At 38.1% G+C, this 25,864-nt stretch overlaps 1 protein-coding gene across 1 annotated transcript in view; it reads left to right on the top strand.

Moving 5' to 3' along the window:
- Nucleotides 1–23,069, top strand: part of USH1C (USH1 protein network component harmonin) — a 41,680-nt gene extending 18,611 nt beyond the window's left edge. The window contains exons 15-27 of the mRNA XM_031061356.1: nt 1,976–2,025; nt 4,866–5,018; nt 5,386–5,502; nt 7,579–7,827; nt 9,693–9,749; nt 11,260–11,379; nt 15,668–15,730; nt 19,245–19,286; nt 19,599–19,652; nt 19,803–19,902; nt 21,220–21,329; nt 22,037–22,092; nt 22,970–23,069. Of these exons, the coding sequence (XP_030917216.1) occupies nt 1,976–2,025; nt 4,866–5,018; nt 5,386–5,502; nt 7,579–7,827; nt 9,693–9,749; nt 11,260–11,379; nt 15,668–15,730; nt 19,245–19,286; nt 19,599–19,652; nt 19,803–19,902; nt 21,220–21,329; nt 22,037–22,092; nt 22,970–23,069 (1,271 nt within the window). The remainder of the gene's footprint in view (nt 1–1,975; nt 2,026–4,865; nt 5,019–5,385; nt 5,503–7,578; nt 7,828–9,692; nt 9,750–11,259; nt 11,380–15,667; nt 15,731–19,244; nt 19,287–19,598; nt 19,653–19,802; nt 19,903–21,219; nt 21,330–22,036; nt 22,093–22,969) is intronic.
- Nucleotides 23,070–25,864: the final 2,795 nt, after the last annotated feature.

Here is a 25,864-nt window from a genome sequence, read left to right as displayed (position 1 = left end):
TCAGCCTTTTCACAGTTTGGCTTGGGATATTAAAGATCACTTTGTTCCAACCCCCTGCCATGGGTGGGGACACCTTCCACTAGACTAGGTTGCTCAGAGCCCCGTCCAACCTGGCCTTGAACACTGCCAGGGATGGGACATCTACCACCTACCCTGGGAAACCTGTTCCAGTGCCTCACAGTAAAGAATTTCTTCCTAGCATCTAATCTAAATCTGTCCTTTTTTAGTTTAAAGCCATTCTCCCTTTTCCTGTCACTACATGCCCTTTTAAAAAGTTCCTTTTCAGTTTTCTGGTGACCCCTTTTAGGTACCAAAAGGCTGACCTAAGGACTCTCAACAGCCTTCTCTTCTCCAGGCTGAACAGCCCTAGCTCTCTCAGCCTTTCCTCATAGCAGAGGTGCTCCAGCCCTCTGATCATCTTCATGGCCCTCTGCTGGACCCAATCCAACAGGTCCACATCCAGCTTGTATTGGGAGCCCCAGAGCTGGATGCAGCACTCCAGGAGGGGTCTCATGGAAGCACCTGGATGCAGTGCTCCAGGAGGGGTCTCATGGAAGCAGAGTAGAGGGGCAGAACTCCCTCCCTTGCCCTACTGGCCATGCTGCTCTTGTTGCCGCCCAGGATGCTGCTGGCTGTCTGATTTACTTGTCCAAAGGGAATTAAGAGAGTTGGAACTTAGCTGGCAGTTAAGAAGCTAAATTTGAAGCTGCAAATTGTATGTGGAGAGTGTACTAAAATTGTATTGTACAAAGAAAAATGTGGAAAGTTCTTGTTGCATAATTTATAGGAGACCTGGTCTGATTCCTAACCTGATCCTATTTTATTATATTTTTTTGTGTGTGACTTTGGGAAAGTCTGCTGATGGTTCCGTTACAGGAAAAGCCACCAAACTCTTCAGGCTTCCCTTCACCACATAGCAGACCAGTTGTCCACACGTAGATTCTATCAGCTCTTCAGGACTGGAGGAGGTTGGAGATTGTTTTAAGTAGAGCCTTGTTTTTTATAGTTCTGTAGAAAAACATCCCATCACTTACTACATTTCTTGTTTCGCAGAAACTTCTAGTCACACATTACTGATCTCTTTTTCATTTCATGGGAACCTCCAGCTACTGTCACTTCTGTCCCCTCACCCCTTTCCTCCTTTGTTTCTCTAGAAGATTTAAAGGGACTTGCACATGACCAACTTGAAACAGATGACATGGATGAAGTGAACATGAAGCAGGACAAACAGGTTTGCCACTCAGCCCTGACTTCCTATCCTGATTCAGATTCTTCCTGTGTCTCACCTCCTCCTGACAGTCAGTCTTGACATTCAGCTAGCCATTTGGTTTTCATAGGGCAATGTGTGTGGTCCTTTAGTAAATGATGAAAGATTTTGACACTACTGCTGTCGTTGCATCTAAAGATAACCTTGATATGAAATCTAACAACCCTACAGAAACGTGGACTATATTGAGTGCTCTGTTGGCAGTGTTTCCTATATAAAGTTAGGGTAACATATTCTTTTGTATGTTTTTACTTAGCAATATGTTTTATAATATTTATGCACTTGGCTTGAAACATTTTGTCCTGGGAAATGGAGCTTCTCATGTCTCCTCAAAAGCCATATTCTGCCACAACCTTGAATGAGTTTGAATACCTGGTTAACTTTCATAAGGCTTGCTAAAACTACAGTAAAGTAGGAATGTGACCATAGAAATCCTAGCAATGCACATGGCCTGTTTGGTTCTGTATGAAGATTACTTGTTGCATTTTCTTTATTTGTCATAAAATGTGTATCATTAAAATAAGGGAAGCCTATGACTAAATCTTCTATAACAATTTACCAAGAATTTAGCTAAGAACTTGTCACGTAATATCAAACCTCTGGTGTTGCACCTTCAAATAAATTTTAATCCGTTACACATTATTAGCATGGATTGGTCTGCGTATGAGCCTTTTCTTCAGAAAACAACTTTTCCTTTACCTTTTGTAGCTTTTGAATGGTTTTATCGGTATGAAGGGAAATTTCCCACGATCCGTAAGGTACAAAGTTTGAAATGTGAATTTGTTTGCTGTGTGCATGTTTGAACTGGAATTCCTCATTTTTCTTCTTCTCTGCTATTAGTAAATACTCTTTATAGTCAAATGCTCCTTCTTAATCTGTGCACAGATTAAGATGTCTTTGGGATGCATGTGTCTAGGACTTTGTCCTTTTGAGTCCTTCAGGCTCTGGGTTCTGCCATGTGCAGAGGGAATTGTATAACAATTCTTTGCAGATGTTTATTACAGGTGGGCAATGTATGTCTTCATGTTCTCCAAAAGTCCTCAGAATCATGTGTATATAAAAACAGTAGAGACAAAAGTTATCCAGTTATACCTTTGCAAATCTCCCTGTAGGAGTGCTGAAGGCAAAAGGCTTTTAGGCATGCACATATGAGCAAAAAAAAAAGTTAACAATCTTTAAGCTGATAGAATACTTCTGTATGGAATACTGCTGAAGTATTGCAATATCAATTAATGACAGTTTCAATTAATATTTTGTACTTGCTGTTGCTTTCTTTTCTTTATTTCTTGCAATGTATATTAGCCATATTATAGGGTGTTTGTTGTTGTGTTGTGTGCTTTAGTGGTGGTTTTTTGCTAATTTACTGTGATAAAAATGCCATGAAGATTTTGTGTGTGTTATCTGGCAAGAACTCAAGGTTTCAGAGGAGGTCAGGATTGTTTCTGACAAATGAAGTATTTGTGTCACTGTTTAGGGCTATTACTTTGACCTTCTGTGTGCCCAGGATATACCTGCTCCCCTTAAAATAGATCAGGAGAAGATGGTGCATTCCAATAGCTTTTTGTACTGCTAGTGACTGTAAAATCATCATGGATCTGTAACCTGTGTGAAAACCAGGGCAGTTGGGATTTTTATCTGAAAATTATAAATGCATGCTGTGGAAACTCTTCACACAACGAGGGTAATATTTAGGGTTACTGCTGAAAACTATAGTTTAGAGAATACCCAAATACCTCTTCATATACTAATACCAGGGCAGTTGGGATTTTTATCCAAAAATTATAAATGCATGCTGTGGAAACTCTTCACACAAAGAGGGCAATGCCCAAATACCTCTTCATATACTAAGGATCTTAACATAATTCCTGTTGAACTTTACCACACTGTGTGCACTGGAAGCTTGGAAAGATTTTATTTTCAATCGTTTGGTTTTGGCTGTGGCGAATTTCTATCCTACTCCCTATTGCTAATGATTTTTTGCTTGTTTTAAAACCAATATTTTACTCTGTACTAAAAATGTCTATAATAGGAAGTAAACTGAATCCACAGGGAAAATTGTAGGAAAGGATGAATCATCCTGTTGCTTCTGAATGCTGTGAGTGCAGCTAAGACAGTGAGATATATGTTCATGTTCTAGAAGACTTTGGCTTGTGTACTGCTTAGTGGGCCTTTGAATTTGGTAATTCTTCAAATGTTGATACCTAGCAAGTTGACCTGCCTGATTGTTACATGCAGCAGACGGTACTAAATGTATCTTTGAATTTTTAAGAGAATGATATTGGCAGTTGTTGTTAAGGTAAAAACTAATTAGCCCTTAACAAAATAGACCGCAGAATTAGGTTTATGTTAAAATATTAGTGTGGAAAGCTAGATTTTTTTTTTAGTTAAGCTTTATTTCCAATGTGTTTGGGGTTCCTTTTCCCTCCCCTCCCTAAGATACAACCACCATGTAACCATGAAGCAATAGACCACACCCCACTGAACTCAGCAGTACAAAGTCCCAGTTAACTGCTTGACTGGGGGAATTGGCTTCTGTAGCTGCCAGGGAAAATGTCTGTTCTCCAAGGCTTTGTTATCAATATTAACGTGCAAAAGGTGAAAGGAAGACAAATAATGCTATTTAATGTGAAACAGTTCGTGGTGGTTTTGGGCATTCAAAGCAATAAAAGTCAATAGCTGATGATGATGATGATAAGAACAAAATCAAACCTGAAGCACAGCATTTCTGGCTGTGGCAGTAATTGTCTATAAGTGGCCACCTGCTCCTCTGTTTTACTTTTCATAAATAAAAGGAGAACATAGCATTTTGAAAATGAACTAAGTCCTACCTGTAAAAATGTGAAAGGGCAGCAGAAATGTAACATCACTAAAGAAGAAATAAGGAGCAGTGTGTGTTTTGAAGACAACAGGAACAGAGGCTTCCAAAAGACTGTGTAGCTTTTCCCTTTGTTTGTATCCTACATCTAAAATTTTAGAGTCACTTTGTGCTTTATTATTTAACTCATCTGAGTAGATTTTACCCAGTGCTTGTAGGAGCTACATGGTCTTTGTGATGCAGTGTTCCTACTTGGAAGTAGGAACTAAGTTTCTGCACTGATCTAAACCTTTTCTTTCTAATTCCTTATTTCAGTTTTATTAGGGGATGCAATGATGATTTTAGGGCATATGCATGAAGCTGTTGTATGCATGGACTATGCACATCTACCTATACATGAGCATCTGTCACCTGAAAGCAGTCATTCATATATTTATATATAAATGCCAAAACAGAGAAATGGCAATTTAAGACACAACCAAAACTGTTTGAATACTCAAAGTTTTGTAGTGGGCCTGTGTGCCCTAAAGTTGTTACTTTGCAGAGGAACAAAAAAGTTGAACTCTCTGATCTCAGCCAGCTTATGTTAGGGGGCGCAAGCCCTCCAAAAAGCTTGATTTCCTGCAAATTGCTGGGTAAAAAAACTTTGGATTTTCTTTAAAAAAACCATTCCCATACTTGCATAGACTGTAATTATTTTTTCAAGGCAGACACTCATGTACCAAAATTGAAGTTTCTGGTGGTTTTAGCTGATAAAATATTTTTGTTACAAAACCTTCCCAGAAAGGGAAAGAACGAAAGAAGTCAAAAAGTGATAGTTTTTCTGAACAAAAGAAGAATAAAAAGGAAATGGAGTTTGAGCAAAAACTTGCCAAAGAGAAAGAAGGAATGCTGGAGAAAGAAAAACAATTGAAAATAAATCGTCTTGTGCAAGAGGTATGTTGTGATCTATCAAGTGCAAAGCTATATTGAAAGAAAATTAAATGGATTTTTAGTGGAATTATTTTAGCAGGACAGTTGTTTACTTTTTCAAAGATAATGACATTTTTTAAAACTGTTTTACTGCAAAGTTCTGTTGTCACATTTTCCTGTTTCTAGTCAGCTTTTGGGCCCAAATGAGGATATCTCTGCAGTTGTGTCCATGTGTAGTGATGCATTTACTGAAAAATGGCAAAATAGGGAATCCTTCTTAAAAGTATTATTATTTTTAAAACTATTTTAGCTGGCATTTCATGCTTTTGAAACATAGTTGTCTTATGACCATACCTATAACCTTTTCTAATGCACCAATGTTATGGTCAAGGTATCTGAGACAGAACGAGAAGACCTGGAAGAATCAGAAAAGGTGCAGCACTGGGTGGAAAGACTTTGTCAAACACGGTTAGAACAGATCTCCTCTGTGGAGAATGAGTCTCCTGAGGTAAAATTCTAGCTTTTCCATATATTGCATCATCTCTAAATAACTGAAAGTTGTCTCCTAAAAGCAACAGGTTTTACTGGTGGAAAAAATCTTTCTCTTTCTTCCTCAGTCCTTTCTCAGAGAGGGAGGAAAAAAGTCAATAATTGATGAGTTACAGTCTATAGAATTTGCTTTTACAATATTTTATGAAAATTTAAACATTATTTTAATGAACTGATTATCTTTTGTCCTTTGAACTCTATTATCACCACTAACTTAACAGTTTTGTCTCATGCAATATTTGGGCTAGGTGGGACATGCTGCCAGTAACAAAAGCTAGATCCATCTATATTTATTAGTATCATGTGAATATAAGAATATCATTTATTATGAGCTCTTGGAAGCTTCCCTGTATTATGTGAAATAAAGGAACAGCATGAGAAAATTACAAAAAGATATGAAACTCACAAGGAATAGGGTTTGGGCTTGTGCTTTAAGTAGTCCCCTTTAATCAGGGGAGCTGCAGAAAGTGATTGTTCCTTAGAGCCTGATGGTTCTAAATGTGTGGTGAGGCTTTCCCACCATCCTGTTGTTCTGGCTGTCTTCCAAGGACAGCCACTTCCAAGAGGAACCCTGCAATCTGAGCTCTCATGGGATTGCCGAGAAACTGCAACCACAAAAGGGACCTTGGGGAACGCTCTTGCATGATTTTCCTTCAGGTCAGTGTGGAGCAGCTCTGAAAAAAGCAGCTGATCTTTTGTTCCTCATGGCCCTAGGCTCAGATCCATGTGGTTTTCAGTACAGATCTTTAGTGGAATGATTATGCAGAGGTTTTCTGTCACTATCCAAACTTGGCAGCCTGTGTTCTGCTAGGACTTTGTCTCCCTTTGTGAACTAAGAAGGAGCATAACAGATTACAAACAATGTTGTATTTTCAGAACTCAACCTGGATTTAAGACCAGCATTCTGTTATGTTTGTTCCATCAATTTTTCTTTTACGTTATGTATAATTTCTCTACTACAATTTTTCTACAAATCTGCCCAGGCAGTTAAAGCACATGAAACACAAAACCTGAGTGCTCCTTAGGGGTAAATGCAGCCGAAAGATATTCAGGTGCTACAGACTGAACTGTTTCTTGGCAACAAGAGCATTCAAGATCTCCTCTGCCAAAGAAATAGCAATTTTTCAGCACAAGGAGGTGAGCATGTTAGATAAGAAGAATGTGAAAGGTGTCACCCACTGAGGGACATGTTGCCATATTAGAGTAAGATGAATGTGTCTGTCAGACAGCTTATCTATGTAAGGTTTCCTCAGCTGAGTCTGCAAAATAGCAAAATGACTGAATTTTGTCAGATAGTCCAGTTGGGTCACTGATAAAAGAAATGTTAGCAACTCTAACAGCATATGCAGATGCCTTCCTCACACATATCCTTATTTTTTTGGATGAGCTGCTCATTACATTCTGAAGTTGTTTAGTACCCCAATAGATCTGGTGTGGATTAACATAAATTATAAAATCTCAAGCCCCTTGTGGATTAACATAAATTATAAAATATCAAGCCCCTTGAGGTTCTGAATTTAATAGCACACTAAATTTTTGTTTTGATAGCTGCTTAAGCTTAGTTTCCTTTCTTGTACTAATGTGTGGTTATGTTTACACAACTTTAACCCCTTTCCCTTTTCGAACAACATAGAATCTCAAGGCCTGTCTGATTATTTTCCTTCAAATAATCACCTTTTTGAGGAGCAATCCTTGCTTTCTCCTCATAAGAGCCAGAGAAGAGGCAAAAGTTGTGTTATCTTGCTTTGTCTTGTGATTTTGCCTTCTGAAAACTTCATGCCATTGGGGTTTTGTGGGGTTTCTTTTGTCGACGCCCTTACCCCAACAGCTGCTGTCACACCACTTGGGTTTTTCTTCTTTTTAAACTGGAATCCCAAGGAGAGCTTTTGGAAAGGCTTTCAGAGAAAACGTTGGTGTATATTCTGTGTGGGAGAAGCAAAGATCTTCCTGTGGAGGAGCAGTTGGGCTGAGCGGTGTCCTAGGGCTGCCCATTCTTTGCAAGTGTTGAGGCAGGTTTCTGTTCTGTTGCCTGTAGCTGGCGAGCGGCCGTCCCTCTGCCTCCCCCCCTGCCACCTCGATGCGGCGCTTTGCCGGGGGCCTGCAGCTGCACACCACAGACCTTGATGACATCAACTTAGATGAAGTTGACAAACCCAAGCAGCGTGCACCGCCACCTCCGCCACCACCACCACCCCCTACTGTTACCCCAGCACCACCAGCTCATCCACCTCCTGCCTCAAATGCTCCACGAGGTCCAGCCCTATTGGTAACACCAGCTTCCCAGGTGACCTCGGGATCTGTTTGGATGCATGCACCTTTGTGATTCCCCTGCGTGCCTCCCATCACCATCTTTGTCCACTGGACCTACCCTTCTGCCCCTTGCAATGTCAAAGGAGGGAATGGGGTGGTTTCTTCATTTTTTCAGTAGTGAATGCAGTCCAGAGGTAGTTTCATTTTGATATTTTTTAAATGTAAATCAGGAGGAGTTTGCTCTCCTGCTTATGTACCTTGTTACCCTATTATTACCTGCAGATGTACTAAGCAGAATGTATCAGTTTTAAAAAAAAAGGCTGTTTGGACTTGAGTGATTAAAAACTTTAAAAAGCTATTGCAGGCAGCAGATTTAATTAATTGTTAAATTTGAGAAAAGTATCCCTGTAGTGGGGATTACTTGTAGAAGTGCTTTAAATGTGTCTTCAAATTGCTTTGTTAGGTGAGAAGAGTGGACAAAGAAAATTGGCTTAAAGTCAGAAGGTCAAACTTTTAAAAGGTCAAAACTGTATAAAACAAAAAAGCAAGAGCTGGTAACCTGGTTTGACCTTCTGCACTTTGCGAAAACATCAACTTTCTCCTTATTGCAATCTGAGTTCAAAAGAGGATCAAATAAAAGAAATCTTGTGCCAAATCTCGCTTTAGGAAAGAAATGGCAGCTGACTCATCATAATTCCCTTTGCTAAGCACTGTAGTGAGAATCATGTACTTGTTCTTTTGGCAAAAGCTGCTTACTTGTTTCAAGCAGCAGAAGAGGATCCCATATGGTCACTTTTTTCCTATACAGTTTTCTGCATGGGTTGACTGACTGCACTGTTGAGTTTTGGGGGTTTTGCATGTTTACTAAATAGTCTTTTTATTTGCATGATTTTCCTTGGGTGGGGAAAGATATGCAAATTTATCCCTTTTTGGTGGAAACTGGTAGATTCTCTTTTTGTGAATAATTGCCCTGATTTGACCCATGAATCTCTTGTAAACTTATGTGGACCTCTGATAGTGTTTGATCTATGTGGTTCATATATTTGGAGTGCCAAGAATGTGCAAGATCTACTGAAATGGAAATATCATATGTTCTTATGGATAGCAGGTTTCCCAAGTTATTTGCCAAATAAAAATGATGTGAAAGGGCACAAGTGTTGAGAGGAGAAATACACTCTTTTAAAGAGAACAGAGACTATTCAGATAGAAGGAGTAATATAGGATCTGCCATACTTATCTGTCCCCAAATCAATATAATCTAATATTTGTTTCTGGTAGTTTGTCACTGCTAGCTGTGTTAGAGAAAATAAATTAATAATTAAGAAAAAATATGTTAGGTAACAACAAATAACCTAGTCTTTGAAATTAATGTCAGTTTTCACTGAATATAATTACTGTATATGAGGAAATAACTAGGCTCTTAGTAAAATTAATTGAGCCGAAGCTGCTTTGTTTATAAATCGATAATTTAATATATCTGATGTTGTTTCAGAAATGGAAGACAAATCCAAAGCTTGACAGTTTATTCTTGCTGCCTTCTACAAAGTCAGTTTTTAACCCCACAGATAAGCAAAAGCAGTACATTTGTGTGGCTGTGGATTAAAGATCTTGTGTTAGTGCCTGCTAAAACCAAAAAATAAGACAACTGTAGTTGTCCCATAGGTTCATTTTTCTAATATTACTCAAGCTGGTACATCTTCTTTACATTGCTCCATTTTTAGTTTTAACTCAGATAATTTAATTTCCAATTCAGCTTGAACAAAACCTGACAAAAGGAATAAAATCCTGTCAGAGACATTCTTGAGAACTAGCTGTTAAAATATCTGGTATAATTATCTGTTTCTGAAAAAATTATTATTAGCTTTATATGAACCCAGTACTAAGTGTGTTGCTGTTTAGGTGGTAAGAAACACCTCCCATGTTGGCAAAGCGTCCCCTGTGTCAAGCAACCTGCTGGTATGTCACGAGCTGTTTATCATGGCTGTGGTTTCATGAACTTCCCATGTAGTGCTAATGACAAGGAAATGCCAAAGGTTTCACTCTGCAGGGATAATTTTTTTAAAATTCAGAACAGGGAATGATCTGTGTGGATATGATGCTGTGGTGAAAGCCCAAGTGGTGGAAGTGACTCCTAATGGTCCAAGGATTTTGTATTTCAACAATTTAGCAAAATGCAGTCAATATTTGCATGTTGTGAATGTCTGTATGTCACAGCACATGTGCTTTGTTCTTCCATCAAGGCAAAAATTGCTAAGTTCAAACTACCTTTTAAATATAATGGGTGCTAAGATGCAAGTTTCATCTCAGAACCACCATTTGTTATCTCTTTGCACTGACTTTGCATGATCAGAATGGTCAGACATCCATTCTGCCCTCTAGAAAAATCTGTTGCTAAATTATGCAACTCCAGGAGAAATCATCCAGTTCCAGCGTAGCTTAACAAGTTGGTATCTGTGAATCTGTTGATTCTGATTCTTCTAAGTTCAGAATATTTAATGTATTTTGCAGTGCGGAACAACATTAGTTGAGTGATATCCACAGGGACTTGTAAATATCTGATTCAAACTTTTTTAAAAGTTATTTAAGAAAGGAGTGGATGGGGGGAAACAAGCCCACAGGGGAAAAACGCACACACACACACAAAAAATAACAAACATAAAACCAAATCCAAAAAGTGGCTTAACCCATTTGCTGGAAGCTGATAAATAATTTCAGAGGTTACAGCTTGTACCATAAGAATGATCTCTGGCATACATCACATTTCCTATGAGAAACATTGCGAAAAGTGTCCCAAGAGTTGCTGGGACTAAGTCAGAAACTGAACCCACAGGACTCAGTTTTGAACTCTTTTCTTGAATAAAACTCTGCTTGATGTCAGTGGGAGTTTTGGCTGAGTGAGAAGTGTAGGATTGGAATAGGACATACTGAATGATGAGGTCTCTGGGTCTCTCTACTTTGTGGAGTCAAGGGCACGGAATTGACCTAACAAACCCTTGCTGTTAAATCAAGATAATTTAACTTGAAATTCCTTATGGAAAGCTGTTTGCTGCAGCCCTGCTGAATTTCATCTTAAAAGATTTATTTAGCCATGGATTAGTTAAAATCTTATTTTGGGTTCACTGTGTTCTTACACTCAACTTTAGCAGTTTTGGGTTTTTTTCCCTCTAACTTCTCATTCAGTTTGTTGCCTTTATGGGAAAAATGCCAAAAGCAGCACTGAGATTTTTCCATAATCTTTTTGGTGAAGACAGACTTTAGGTGAAAAGCTACTACTTGGATATAAGAGAAATTGTGTTTTGGTTTGTTGACTTTGTAAGCCTTAGTTAAAATAATTCTGTCAGCTCTGTTTTGTATTAGTGTCCTTAAATTCATTATGATAAACCATTTGAATTGAGGAGTCTTGGTGAAATTGTGGATTTGCATAAATTAGGTTGTAAACTGTAATTTTCTTAAATTAATTCCATAGCAACTTGCTCCAAGTCCACCTACCCAGCGTCATCCAGGGGTACCAATAGTCTCTAAACCAGTTATGCTGCATCCTGACCCAAACTTCGTGGTCAGGCCAACAATCAAATCAGAGGCCCTGGTAAGCCTTTTAATGTCCTTTTTCTGAGTGCTCCAGTACTGTGGGAGTTTAGTTTTGATATTGTTCTTTGTGATGTCCTCAAAGAATCAATCTTTGTCCCATTTCCTGCTAACTAAAATTCCTGTATATTTTCAAGCAGTCACTAATGGTAAGTACAAAACAGTATTTTTCCTTTTTTTGGCAAGGTGGAAAAGCCACTTTAAGTGACAATTTTTGTACAGAGGTACATAATTTCAGAGCAGTGTAAAGCCCTAGAATTTGTACATCTTATTTCTCATTTATTCAGATGCTGGGTTTTATTTTTATAAATTCTGAATTCATCAGAAATGAAATGAAAATTAAGTAAATTGCCTTTTTCCTTTGTAAACAGTCATGAACATACTTGAAGACATATGCCTTATGATATAATTTTTCCTATATATATATATAAATTTATAATTTAAATGTATCTTTTAATTTCCAGGGGGAAAAATGTGTGTCATTACATTAGACTCTAATATAGTAGTCATGCAGAGTTACTGCAAAATTCAGTTGCAATCAGCTTCTTTTTCTTATTTCTTTCCCATTTCTGTTTCAAATGCAAGTGAAGGGGAAAGTCAGAGGCTAAATATTTTAGGACCAACCATGTAGCATCCTTGGGAACTGTAGTTTATGAGCGAAGTGAGCCAAGGCTTACTGAGCAAAAAAAGGAGAAATATGGAAAAATTGCTCAGGCAGGTGATAACTCCCAGTCCTTGAAATTCATCTAAAATAGCTGGTGAACTAGTTGGTAGTGTTTATTCTTGAGGGTCATCATGACTCAAGCTATTTGTGTCAGAGTTCTGTTTGTTGCATGCGTCTGTATGGATACATGTATCTATGTATTTGTAAGACAGTAAGTGACAGAAAACTCATCAAATTTGTGTTGTATTTATTTAATTAAAAGCTATTTCTGGCAGTAAGTTATGTACACAATATTCCTAGCTGTGTTTCATTAAAACATAATGGATTTCTTTGTCATTTTACGTTTTAATATTTTAGATAGTCTTACTTCTTTATTTTCTCCTGTTACACATTGAAGAAATTTAAGTGATACTTAGTAACCACTTTTCACACAGCCAGAGTCATCTTGAAGCTTCTACATTATAAATTAATTGAATGGTAATTGGAAGCAGTTTTAATAAGTTGCTTAAGAGAAGGCAGGCACATGAGCTAAAAATAAATTCAGATCCCTCCAGTGGAGATGTTCCCTTCAGTTGGAGCTCTCATTTTGATTGTGTTCAGTAATTTAACATCTCTAAGCAATATGAAAACCCTTAGGAGAGGAATGAACAAAGTCCTAATCTGCAGTTAATATCATCTAGCTCTTGGAAAAGTGTGTTTATGTGAACTAGTTTGCAAAATGGATAATACCTTTATGTGTGCTCCAACAGTCTTGGTACAAATTTTAAAAGGCGCTTTTTTTTTTTACTGACTATATACAATCAGTTTAAGAAACTGGCAACAGGATCCACCTCCATGGGAAATGTCTTATGATTTGTTATGCATGCATGCACATTTTCCAAATCACAAGTCTGCTAAAATCTTTCAGATTCAATCATCTTCCTTCCCAAACTGCCTTATATTAGTTGGAAGATCAAAATTTCCGTGGGAACAATATTCTGGTGGGACTTCGAGAGAAAGATCAGTCTATAAATTGGTTTGGTCGACCTTATACCTCTTACTTCCATTGATGACTTACTGCAGTAAAGGGTATTTATTCATCCTCACTGCAAGGAAGTCATAAGCATGCGAAATAAAAACAGCATGGATACTGAAGAGGAAGATTACTCCCATTAGTTAAAAAAAGAAAAGGCCAGTGTATGACAAACCAAACAAGACAGTGCCTGCCTGTCTCCAGAAGTGTGTAAGAATTATAATTAGATTTCATGCAAAAGGGGAGTGGGGTTTGATTGGTTGCTATGTGTGGGTTTGTGCCTGTGTGTTGAAGTTCATTGTTCACATACAGGACCAGTTCCACTTCTCTTAGTGGAGAAGAGTATCACCAAAGACAACATGTAGGGGGATAGAATACAAGAAAAATAAAAATAGTGTGGAAAGTAATCTCACCCCTAAGGAGTTGCAGCTGGGCCAATTAGCAAAGATTAGGAACAGGCCTGACTTTACCAGGCCACAGCTGTAACCAATGAGAGGAAGAGTGCTATAAAAGAGTGGGGTGGCTGGGTGAGAAGGGAACTGGAGTCAGGTGGCTGCTTTGTGAAGAAGAAAGAGTCAGTGCTCTGAGGAGATGCCCACGAGAAACACCCAGAAGGTATGAAACTTTTGTGATAGGAGACAACAGTATGGAACCCCTGCAACAAGATGCCAACAACAACACGCTATTTGCTGTCTGGTTTCTCATCTTCCTAGATTTCACACACCTTATGGAACTCCAGCTTTTGTGTCTTAATTTGACATAATGCACACCACTTTTTCTACCTTGTTTTTACCTGAATTTCCCTTTCCTGAGTAGCAAGCTCAAGAAAGTGAGGTTGATGGATTTATTTGATTCAAGAAACTAATCCAGTTGGCCTATATTCAAGCAATTAACTAGTAAAGATGAAAAAGCATGTATTTAAGAATAAAATAGGCATGCAAGAATGGGTAAAATTCTCCTGTTACCTGGAAGGTAGTTGGGCCAGATAGTTTCTGTCATGACTTAAGTAATCTTATTAACTAAATTCAGGTCAGAATTACCAGGTCTCTTAACAGTTTATGAATATGAAATTTTTTCACTTATAAATAGGGAAATGATGGGAGATGTTTAAACCTTAAGTGTGGCCTTGAACACTGAGGGCTGCTCTGAGTGAAAATCAGGGTGAGCTGTGCTGGAGTGAACTGGAATACTCTCCCAGAAAAGCCAATTAAATTTTGGCTTAGAGAACAGGAGGGGACTGTTATGATTTAGTGGTGAGATTGTCATAGATGCAAAATCACCAGGAACATAAGTCTCTGCTCTCCCATCTATCAAAAACATCCTGTTGTGTGAGTTACAAGGCCCTGCTGCACTTGCTGCTACAAAAGATTTTTCCTCCCTTTTTTGTTTACAACTGGAGGAAGAATTTCTGAAGGGAAAAAGAATTTAAGCTTTCCTCCAATTTGCAAGATTTGAAGCCTGGTTCTGCAGGACTGAAGACAAGACAGGTGCTTAGATACCATGTGGCAAGATGGGGGAGGATTGGAAATTTCAGTTAGTATTTGTTATAGCCATACCAAAACAATCTGTGTTGAAAGTGTTTTGGTTTTTTTTTAGAGAGGTTTTAAAGAGATTTGTGGAAAATCTTTCCGAACTTGCCCATAAGTCCTCCAAGACAAAAACATACAGTTTGTATTAATTGAACATAAATTACATTTTATTAACTCTAGAATATTTTTCCAAGTAATGGTAGGACTCTAGGACACTGAGAGGAACATGAGTAAAACTGATACATAGTAATTGGTTTCAAAGCAAATTGAGTTTGTAAAGGTAGATGCCAGAGTTGGGTCTGTAGGAAGTTTTTCTTGTTTCAGAAGACTCAGATACGTTACCTGATTTGCTGCAAGGTTTTGAGTGGAGTCTGGGGAACTGTCAGTAGTGTTTTGTATAATAATATGAGAGTTAGCCCATTTCAGTTTTGAAAATTTTTGTAGACTAAGGAGATATTCTGTATTTTAAGTGATTCCAAACTACTGCATACCATTTTGTTAGAATAGTGGAAGTGACAGAAAAACAAAATGAATATGGAATTTAAGACCTTGAAGCCAAACAGAATAAAATAAGATCCATTTAATAATAGAATTCACCTTCTCAGTATAGGAAGTCCTTGGTAAGCAAACCTTATCCTAGGAAAGCAAATGTTAAATGCATAAATGTATTTTTACTATGACTTCTCAATAGTTTGGAAATTATTATCTACCATTTTGTCCATGTTTAGGGTTGGGGTTTTTTTCAATTTTCTTTTCTTATATATCATGGATGAGAGACCCAAGCACTGTTTTGTAGAAATTAGTTTTAAAAGCAGTCATGGAAGATATTTTTAAGAAATCTTGTGGTATGGAAATGTGCATTATTTATGTAGTTTTTCTAGAATTCTTTCCACTTTGCATTCAGTACTATTTCTCTCTGTGTGTTCTCTCATTTTGAAATGATACAGGGAACAAGCACTAACAAGTCCAAGTGTGATTTAGTCCCTAGGAGAGCAAGATAAGCAGTAAGATAATTTATGAGTAGGTGATACGTATTTACAGCAAAAAGTTAACACCTGGTTTGGCGATTTTCTTTCTTTTGCAGCCACAAGAGATGTTTAAAAGGATGGTGGTTTACAATTCATCATTTAGATCTAACAAAAAACAAGTAAAATAATGTTTTCCGTGTTTTGTGTGGTACTTCTTGTTTGATCATAGATTTAAAACTTTCCTTTCTAATTCTGTTGCTCAGTTTCTAAAACAGAAGATGCAAGACAGCCCTAGTGCATGAGAACTGCTGGTCTTTGTAAGCTTTAAGTGTGTGCCTGTGGCTCCAGCTAGGCTAGGCAGAGAGAATGAGAAGAATGAGAATAAATCCTTCCAGCTGAACCATCTGTAACTCCCTATATGGTTAAGTGCAACCTTTAAAATAGCTGAACACTGATAACTGATCTGATACTGATATTCCTAAGATTTCCTTGTTTCTTTTAGCGTCCAGCTGCAATGCTTTCAGTGATAAAATACTTTATCAGATTAACAAATAGAGCTATCATCATAACATAATTACTGGTAGGAAATTAGAGGAACTGGTGGTGGAAAGCCTTGTTCATTCAGCCTTCCTGTATTGTGTAGGATTTTCCTGCTGCATTTTTACTTTTGTTGCTTTCCTCTGTCATAATGATGAAGTTTTCATCTCTTCATCTTTGGTTGCCTGGTGGTTCAATAGATGGCTCCTTGAAGAAGTGAACTTTAGGCTAAACTTCTCCACTGCTGTAAAATGTGCCAGTACAAAACACCTTTGGTAGCGCAAGCTAGGTTACATGTATTGACATTATCTGAAATGTTGACACACAGTATTGAGCTCACAGTGTGAGATTTTGAGCGGTACAACATAAAGATTAATAATATTTTTTTTCTTCTTTTAATCAGTTTCAATCTATATCTAAAAGGGATAACTGACTGAAAAAGATCCAACTTTGAGATTATTTATTTGCCAGTAAATGCTAGTATGTTCTAAATATATAACAATTGTGTTCTTAAAAGAGGGGGTTTTTTGGAAAGTTTGTTATTTCTGGTTGTGAGTTTCTCTTTCAATTAGTTGTTGTTGTTGCTTGGGGTTTGTTTGTTTGTTTGTGGTTTGTTGTTATTTCTGGTCTCAATTGCTCTTGACTATTGTTGTTAGAAACCAGTGAAGCAGTATCATTAGTATAAGTGCTCATGTTTTGGAGGTTGTTTTTTCTTTAAATAGTAACTTCAGCTTTCACCTGGAAGTCCAGAGAGTTGTGTCAGTGAAATCAAATATTTTAGTGTTCCATTTTCAACTTATGCTTGGTCATCTGAATGTTTTTGTAAGTCAAGAAGGGATTTGAATGCTCTTAACTCTTTCACCTGAAACATCCTGAGTGGTGGGAGGGTAGGCTTAGGACTGTGCTTTCCACTTAGTGTTCCTTGCTTCATTCATCCCTGCTTGGATATGGAGTGCACTCTCTGATCTCTGAATCTGTGGTGTCTATTTCAGGGAAGATATATTATGGTTCAGTGCATGTTGTCTTTCTGTCTTAGCAATATTTGTACATTATTGGATCCAGATCATATCTCTGATACATAGTGACATGAACCCGAGGGGAAAACAGTTTAGGTTGAATATTAGGAAATGGTTTTTCACCCACAGGATGGTTGGGCACTGGAAGAGGCTCCCAGAGGCACCAGCCTGACAGCTCAAGAAGCGTTGGGACAGTGCCCTCAGGTGCATGGTGTCACTCTGTGCAGGCCAGGAGTTGGAGTAGTGATCTTTGTGGGTTCCTTCCAACTCAGGATATTCTGTGTTTCTATGACTTTTGCTTTCAGATTGTTTTTTTTAGTGATTTTTTAAATTTTATTTTGTGTGTTTGTTTTTGTGGAGTTTTTTGGGTTTTTCCTGTTTAAAGATTATTTTCCCAGGGAAACTTCCTTCAAGGGCAACATCTGTTTTTCATGAGGACAACCTGGGACAAAGAGTTCACTGACTTCCTTTAGATTACATAATGACTTAGTGACTTGGCTGAGATTGGAGTTCTCTTCTCTAAATTACTTGCTCCAAACCCATAGTTATCTACTTTAGCCATGATTCCAAAAGGCAGTACTAACTTCAGTTATTCCAAGTATTAATTGTTTGGGTAGCTTTCATTGTAAAATACTTCTCTTACAGTTTTAGTTAAATGGTTCATAATATTAATACACTTTGTAAATTAATGAATGGTTGATGGTAGTTTTTCCCCTGGGATGAAATTCTGCCCTTGCCTATGTCTGTGAGGAAATTCCCATTTATCTGGTTAACAAATGTAATGCAGTGTAACAAACTTAATGTAAAGCAGTGCTGTTATGGGCGAGATCAGAGCCCAGAAGGTTCATAGTCACATCAAAATTAGGCAGCCAGAGGAGGTGAGCAAGAGTATAGCAGAGGAAGCATTAGTATTTTCTGCCGGAACTTTGCATTTAACTACTACCCCTTAAATACACCACAGGAATCTTAAGCTGTGTGTTTGGTTTACAAGTGGAAAAAGGCTTAGGTGAGTCTGGCAGTGGAATAGTCTTTGCTGTCAAATGGATCCAGTAGAAAAGAGGCAATAATGAATATATCAAGCTTTATCATGCACTGAACCACTGGTCTGTATAAGGTATTGGCTTGCCTGCTGTGTCTGCAAAGGGTTGTGTGCTGCTGTGTTCCCCTGTCAGCAGGTTATTGCAGCTTGAGGCCACGAGAGTGGGAGCTGGGTGCCTCAGTAAAGATTTTCTTAAGTTCTGAAGTCCTTACTTTAGCATGCAGGGTAAGTGCAGAGCTTTCATAAATCCCTAGCACTGGCCATACAGTCTCACCCAGTAGCTACTAATCTTTCTCAAGAAACTGCACTCAAACACCATTAACTCCTGATGGCTGGTGCAGGAACTCTCATCCTTGCAGAAAAGGTAACTCCTGCTTTTCCCTGCAGTCTTGGTCTGACAAGGGTTAAGCACTACATTTTGTGAGTCTCCTCAAAGTCCAAACATCTTGCTGTGCCTAACTGCAGTTTCATCTTCTGCATTTCAGGCATTTCCTGACAAAACGTTTAAGTCCTCCACAGAACCATATGAAAACAAAAATCATATTGTTGTCCTGCAAATCGTCTAACAAATTGTTGTCCTGCACTTGCTTGTGGTATGGAGCCAAGTCCCTGAAACTCCACATCCAGAGGGAGAAAAGGGGGCTGAAAAAGAACCCTAAAACCCAGACAGAGTGGAGTAGTGTTGCTGACAGGTGAATTGGAGCCTGTCGTTTTCACCTGTTACCATCCAACATGTTGATATTCCCGAGAAATGTTGCTCCAAACAGTGTGACAGAACATATCTGCTTATGGTGCTTTCAAGATTTGTTCCTGTTCTGTCAGGTGTAGAGAGGAACTGCAGAGGTGACAGGTGGTAAACTCTTCCTCAGAAATGCTTCATTATATGACCAACTCAAATTATTGATCTGTCATGAGGTTTTGAAATGTCTTCTGACTGTCAGGATGGACTCTTTGCTGTCTCTCTGGACTTTTCTTCCGTTTCTGTCTTCTTTCATAGCTTACAGAATTACATGTTCTCTCACTAATAAATAAGATGGAATTTGTGTGTTAAGTGTGTGAGTGAGTTGCTGGTTTTGCAATTAAATATCATTTTATTCTCAGGGCTTCCAGAAGTATGTGGAAGATTTTGATCCATATTCAATGGTAAGGAGAGAATTTAAATGTGCTTCACTGTTTAATATTAAATACTCTGAAAAAAAGCCAAATCCTTTATTTTGAGGGCTGGGAGTAGGTAAGATTCTTGCTTGTTGCTTTTCTGGGTCTTGTGTATTTGTTTTTTCTGGTCATGTTGAACAGGAGCATTCTTACAGAAAAAGGTGATATGGTGTTCTGATCTCCCTCTAACACTATTTTAGAAGGCGGAAAGTTCCCTTTTTCCCCCAGAAATTACATAGATCAGCTTAATTGTTTTGTCTTTCCAAAGTGGAAATGATTAATCATCATATCTTTTCACAGTTTACCCCAGACCAGATTATAGACAAAGACGTACGGCTATTACGAATAAAAAAGGTAATTGCTGTGTTGGTTGGTTGATATTTAAAAAGTTTGTGTAAGCATTTGATGTACAGCATTATTTACTAGGAAGAAGGAAAGATTAAGCTCCTGTTAATGGCAAAAATAAACAGACTTTTCTGAACTAGAACTGCTTTTTTTTCATAGGAAGGATCACTGGACCTTGCAGTTGAGGGAGGAATTGATTCTCCAATTGGAAAGATAGTTGTGTCTGCCATCTACGAGGACGGTGCTGCAGACAAACATGGTGAGCAACAATGGGGAGTTTGAATGCTGCTGAAAAGTGTTCCCTTACACTGGCTGAGAATGGTTGGCTGATTTCATAGCCTGGTACTGAAAGGCTCACTTAGTTTGCCCAAGGACCCAAGTTCTGTCTCAAGTTTAAGGGCAGCCCACATGTGTTGCTAAAATTAATAGTTATGTAAAATTTGTAAAAACCAACACCTGATTCTCTGGTGTATTCTTTAGTCAAGGAATGTGTTCTCCATTATTTCACAACTTCCAGTGACATTTGTAATAGTTCCACATGCAAAACATGTACCTGACCATAGCTACACTGTACTGCTTAGTTTTATTCTTTATGCTACTATAAATAATAATTTGTCTAGTTAAGCAGCTGGCTGTACTCCCAAAACCCAACTAACGACCAGAGCCTCTGAAGCTTAGCTCTTGAAGGCACAAGAACATGCTCACCAACACATCTGGGCTTTGCACCTGGTGGGAAGTATCCGCCATCCTTTTCTTGAGAACTCTTGTGATGACCAGGTCAATGGAGAAGGCAGTATTCCCTTACACTGTCTTTGCTGTCCTTGTCCCAGCCTGCACCTAAGTTCAAGTGAAAACATTTCAGTCATTTGATCTCCTCAGTGCTCTTTTTGGCCCTTCACTCTTTTTAGGATCTCTCATAACTAAGGCTGACCTCTAATCATCCTCTTCAAATCCAGTTCTAGTTAACTGGTTGTGCTTCATTCCAGATTGGCAAGTCAAAATCAGTTCTAAGGAGCAAACACTACACATACACTTGCAAAGAAATTACCATCATGCAAACCCTTGACAAATGCCATTTTATTCCTTCAGGAATTTAATTAATTTTGCCATTTTTATGGACTCATGGAATTTTTTGGGTTGGAAGTGACCTTACAGATGATCTAATTCCAAGCCCCTGCCATGGGCTGGGACGCCTTACCCTAGACCAGGTTGCTCAAAAGCCCCATCCAACCTGGCCTTGAACATTTCCCCAGGGTTGGGGCATAGTAGTAACGTTCTGCAGTCAGTCACAGTTTGTAAGCTGTATAGCTGGATTACCCAAACAGGCAAACTGTAGAAAATAATATTGAACTAGTTCCTTACTGGTCATGATCAATAAGAGATTAGTTTGGCTTTAGCGTGCTTAAAAATTCCTTTTGTCTTTGCCTGTAGCAAACTTCCTACAATTTTCAGTGCAGACTTTACATCCAGTGAGAACACTTTTCATTATAGTCAGTACTCCACAAATATGGCACAGAAAAGGCTCCTAGAATTTTGTTTTGCTTATATGTATTTGACACATTTGTCTTTTCCCCAGGAGGCATAGTGAAAGGGGATGAAATACTGGCTGTAAATGGCAAGATATTAATTGACAGCAAGCTGGCAGAAGCACAGGCAACTCTAGCAAAAGCTTGGAATATGGGTGGGGTAAGTAACCTGGAATACTACATCATTCTACCTACAGAGCTCATATCAGAGCTATTTCTCTTTTATGACATTGTCACATCAACGCAAACAAGGTTACAAACATCAAAAGTAGTGGATATGTCAGGTACTCCCAAAGTAAGCTAAAATCTGCAGAAGATGCTGGTATGTAGCATCTCTGAAAACCACATGTGTAATTTACTGGGAAATTTCATGATGTTTAGCCACATGTCAAGACTGGTATTTAAACACATTACATTCTGAGTGTTTATAATAAATTTACATGGAGAATCACTCTTTGATATTGAAAATTACTTGCAAGCTGATTGGAATTTTCTGATAATAGCTTATCTTTGATTTCTTGATGTACAAGCAACATTGCCCTTCAGCTATAGTGAGTGTTTCCACAGCAAGAACTGTTCTCATTGCTCAGAGGACCAATACAGGATGATTCTTAGAATAACTTTTTTAAAAAAAAATGTTATTGCAGCAGTAGATTTTTCTTTAATTTCAAGATAGAAATGAAACAGCTCAATCTTTAAATGGTCTTCCTATAGAAGTTTTTAATACAGACCTTCTTCCTTCTCCCTGTGGTTTTCCAGGAATAGATTACCTCCTAGATTCTCTATCTGACATTCCATGGTGGTCCACTGGCCACCTCTAAAAGCAGTATTTAGCAGCAGATGTTCGCCTCTGCTTTTCTTTTTCAGGATTGGATTGACTTAGTCATTGCAGCATCACCTCCAAAAGAATATGATGATGAAATGTAAGTGCATAAGCTTCTTTCTCTGGGGATTAAAAGCTGAGTAACAATAGCCAGTTTGCTTTTTTTGTCACACATTTGTCAAGTTTCTTCTTCTTCTTGTGGACTATATAACTTCCTGCTTTACATGGTTGCTAATTTGATAGTTATAAGTAGTTGTTATGCATTACAGCAGTGGTTCCCAGACTGCAAATCTGTGATTCTCAGAATTGGTTGTATGTGACTACACACTCATACTTTCAGTGTAAAGTTTGAGGATTTTGGGTTTGCTTTTTTTCAGAAGTTACACTTAACTTCAGTCTGAATCATTTACTATATTCCCATAGATCATCATTTAGGGAAACAAATCCCTGTAAACGTTCTGCATCACAACCAGGCATTTAATTCTCGTTTGGTTTGATTTGGTGTTTTTGCTTTTTTTAAATTAGATTGCAGTTATTGTTCTTGTCTAAGCAAGCATATATAATATTTTCAAAAGAGATTAAGGGGTTTGGGTGTCTTGGCAATGCTCACAGAATCCTTGTTTTAAAGATAATCAGCATAGGTGTGAAACAGAAGAATCTACAGCTACAAGTGTGTTAGAGGTATCAGGGCTATACAGTTTGCTTTACTTTGGACAGTTTCAAGAGCGAGACCCATGTTTTCTAGTTTGATTGAAGGAGATTTGAAGAGATCCTTACTACCAAGTAAGATGGGAGAGCAAGGTTTTGTAGTCACTGTTAGCCTGGGCTCTTGCTCTGTGCTGGAGTATTAGTTGCAGTAAATCAGTTTTACGGTCTAACCAACTGTAGATTGATGTGAAATTTTGTTTAATACCTGTGCATAAACTAATGGGCAAGGAAATAACTGTTATTTTTGTTTTTATATTTTGTATATTTAGCCCTACCATTCCCTCATCAGCAGTCAGTCCCAGCACACACAGAAAGGTTTTTGAAGGCAGTGCACCTGTGTACAGACAAGGGTATCTCCTGCAGCTGTAGCCACTGCAGTGTCCCTCATGGTGAATAGCACACCTGGCTTAACATGACTGGCCATTGTGAGGCTGTGTTATTTTTTCAGCATGTGCCTGCCTGTGGATTGCTTGCCATCCTTGCTTTTGTTCCTGGCATGCTGGAGCTGGAGTGTTCTTTGGGCTTTTGCCATGCCTGTGCTATTAAAATATAAGTATTTAGTTTCTACTTCATAAAGTCCCTCAAAGATCCTCTGCAGAATTGGTTTATCACCTGACAGACTATTAAATAAATAGGCCCTTCCTAAAGAAGTAGGATTAACCTAAGGTTTTTTCCTTTATCTGTGGACCACTGCTGTGGCTTTCTGAGCTCATCAGTATATAAGCAACTATAAATTATTTTCTTGTGAAGGCTTGTCCAAAGAACAAGTTTCCATTTGGATTATTCACAGTGTGCCTGTAAACAAGTATTCATCAGAGTTTGGTTTCAGTGAAGTTTGTGTCTGTTATTTTGTCATATACCTTTATAATGGGTTTGTTCTAGAATTATCCTTCTCTCTGAAATTCAGTTTACTCTGTATGGTTTCTCTGTGGCTGTAATCACTGTAAATACAGTCACAGATCTCTAGAACTACCAAGGTAAGATTTCTTGCTGCATGTGGGCCTTCTCAATTATTGCTTGTAATACAAATCAAAACTATTTAAGATCCAGTTTAAAAACTGTGCTTACTAGAAAGATTAAAAGCTGCATGAGAGGTAACAGCATGTTTCTCACTATCTTTTTTCCCCCCCTCACAGGACATTTTTTTAAGGAAGACTACAAATCTTGAAATGGAATCTCTTCTCAGCAGAAACCTGCTGCTCAGTAAATTAATAGGAAATCAATAACCATGTGAAATGTATCTTTATTGACTGACCTGTAAATTGAACTAGAGACATCAGATTCTTCAGATAACTTGAATAATTTATTATTATTCTATAGACATACAGCAAAACTTTTTTTGCATGATGATTTAAAAGAACTGCTGACCAGCTTAGTTCAGACTGTGAGCACTCAATCTCTTTTTGCTATTTTGAGGGGCCAAATTTTGCAAATCATCTTTCAGTTTTCCTGGAAATAGACTCTAAAATGACAAATGAAGATAGAACACACATGTCTGTTCCCACATGCAACACTTGTGAATACACATTCACAGGCAGTTTGGGTGTGAAAAGAATTATATTTTTACTCCCTAGATAGTGATTTTCATGGGAAAATGGGAAAGTACACAGGTAGTTTCTGTTCTCATATTCTTGTAGCTCTCTTAATGTCCATTTTTGTGTCTCAGTTGTGAGGGTTTTTTCACCATAAAAACCCTGCTGGTACAAGAACTGGGAATACCAGGAATGCAAGCATTATAATCAAATAAATTTGATTGTGTTGCTTATACAGTATGGAGGATCTTCTGTACCAGCAGAGTAAATAACTAGCAAGTAGCTCAGTTAAAATCATTATGTGCAGTCACATCCATACTCCCAAGTATTTGTATTGTTGGCAAAAATTCCTCCCTCATATAGTCATGAGTGGGAAATTTGGGTGTGATTCACAGTCTGCTGTTTTGTACTTTGTTCTCAGTGAGCCTATATATGTGACTAAACTGTGCAGGAAGCCACCAAGTGTAACTTTCTGCTCTTGGTGGCTCTGTGCCTTAGGTTTGAGTACATTCCTCAAGACCATAAAATTGATACTAGCTTGGTTTCAAGTATTATTACAGTTATAGACTTAATAATTATATTCTAGAGATATCTCGTAAGAAGTGTCATTGTCTTTTTCCTTTCTTGTACCTGCCAGTTTGTGTTCTGTTTTTCATGTTTTGTTTAGATTTTTCTCACCTGTTCTACTGAGAGACAGTTCATTGGCATATCAAATTCCCCCTGAAGTCTTGCCTTTTCAAAGTTTGGAAGCACATAAAAATAACAATTGAATTCATGAGAACTCTGTACTTATATGCAGATGCTTACTTATTGACTCTATTTACAGTATTCTTCAAGATGCCAATTAATGTGTGTGGCAGGGTATATATGTTAGAATATTTAAAATGTTGAACTCTTACAGCTAATCCAGAAATAAAATTGCATTTGCCAAATGGAAGAAGTCTAGTTTCTTATTTTTCTCTGGTTTTGTACATCATAGTAATAGTTAATCTGCTAAAGTACACAGACTTCTGAGTTTTTCTTCAATAGCAGACCCACTTGGAAGAGATTGCCACCTTTGTGGAACTTGTAATACACTCTGCATGGGAGGGAATTTTCCCTTGGCTGAGCTGCAGTAATCTTTTACAGAGTTTTTGGGGGCAAATTTGGTCATTTGACAGCTGGCAAGCTACCACAGTTCCTACAGTGTGTTTTTTTGCTAGGTCTTAGCGTGCATCTACGCAGGCCTGTACACTTCCTAACCACAAAGTAATCTAAATGCTGAATGCATCAAGATCAGCACTAGAAGGAAATGGCAGCAGGATGTACTTCTCCTGCTGCTTTGGTTCCCAGTTGCCTACATACTGCAGCCATCTGGATCGCATGACAATGCATCAGAGAGATGAGAGGTGCTATCCAATCAATGTTCCCCCAAGGGCTGCTTGGATGTTTTGTACCAGCAAACAGAGAGCCACAGTAATGCACCAGTAAAAAACTTCGGTGCTTGATTGTGCTAAACACTGTCTGAGCACACTAAGAAACATAACACAACAAAACTTAGAGGTTAGATATTAGAAATATTTCTGTTGGTGTTATTTTTTCAGAGTCAGAAGGAGTACAGAAGACTGAGCTGGGAAATCTGTGGGAGTACCA

This window comes from Geospiza fortis, unplaced genomic scaffold (assembly GCF_000277835.1).
Source record: "Geospiza fortis unplaced genomic scaffold, GeoFor_1.0 scaffold327, whole genome shotgun sequence".
In the NCBI taxonomy this organism is placed as follows: domain Eukaryota; kingdom Metazoa; phylum Chordata; class Aves; order Passeriformes; family Thraupidae; genus Geospiza; species Geospiza fortis.
The sequence above is the reverse complement of the archived record's forward strand: the minus strand, read 5'-3'. Positions and strand labels throughout refer to the sequence as shown.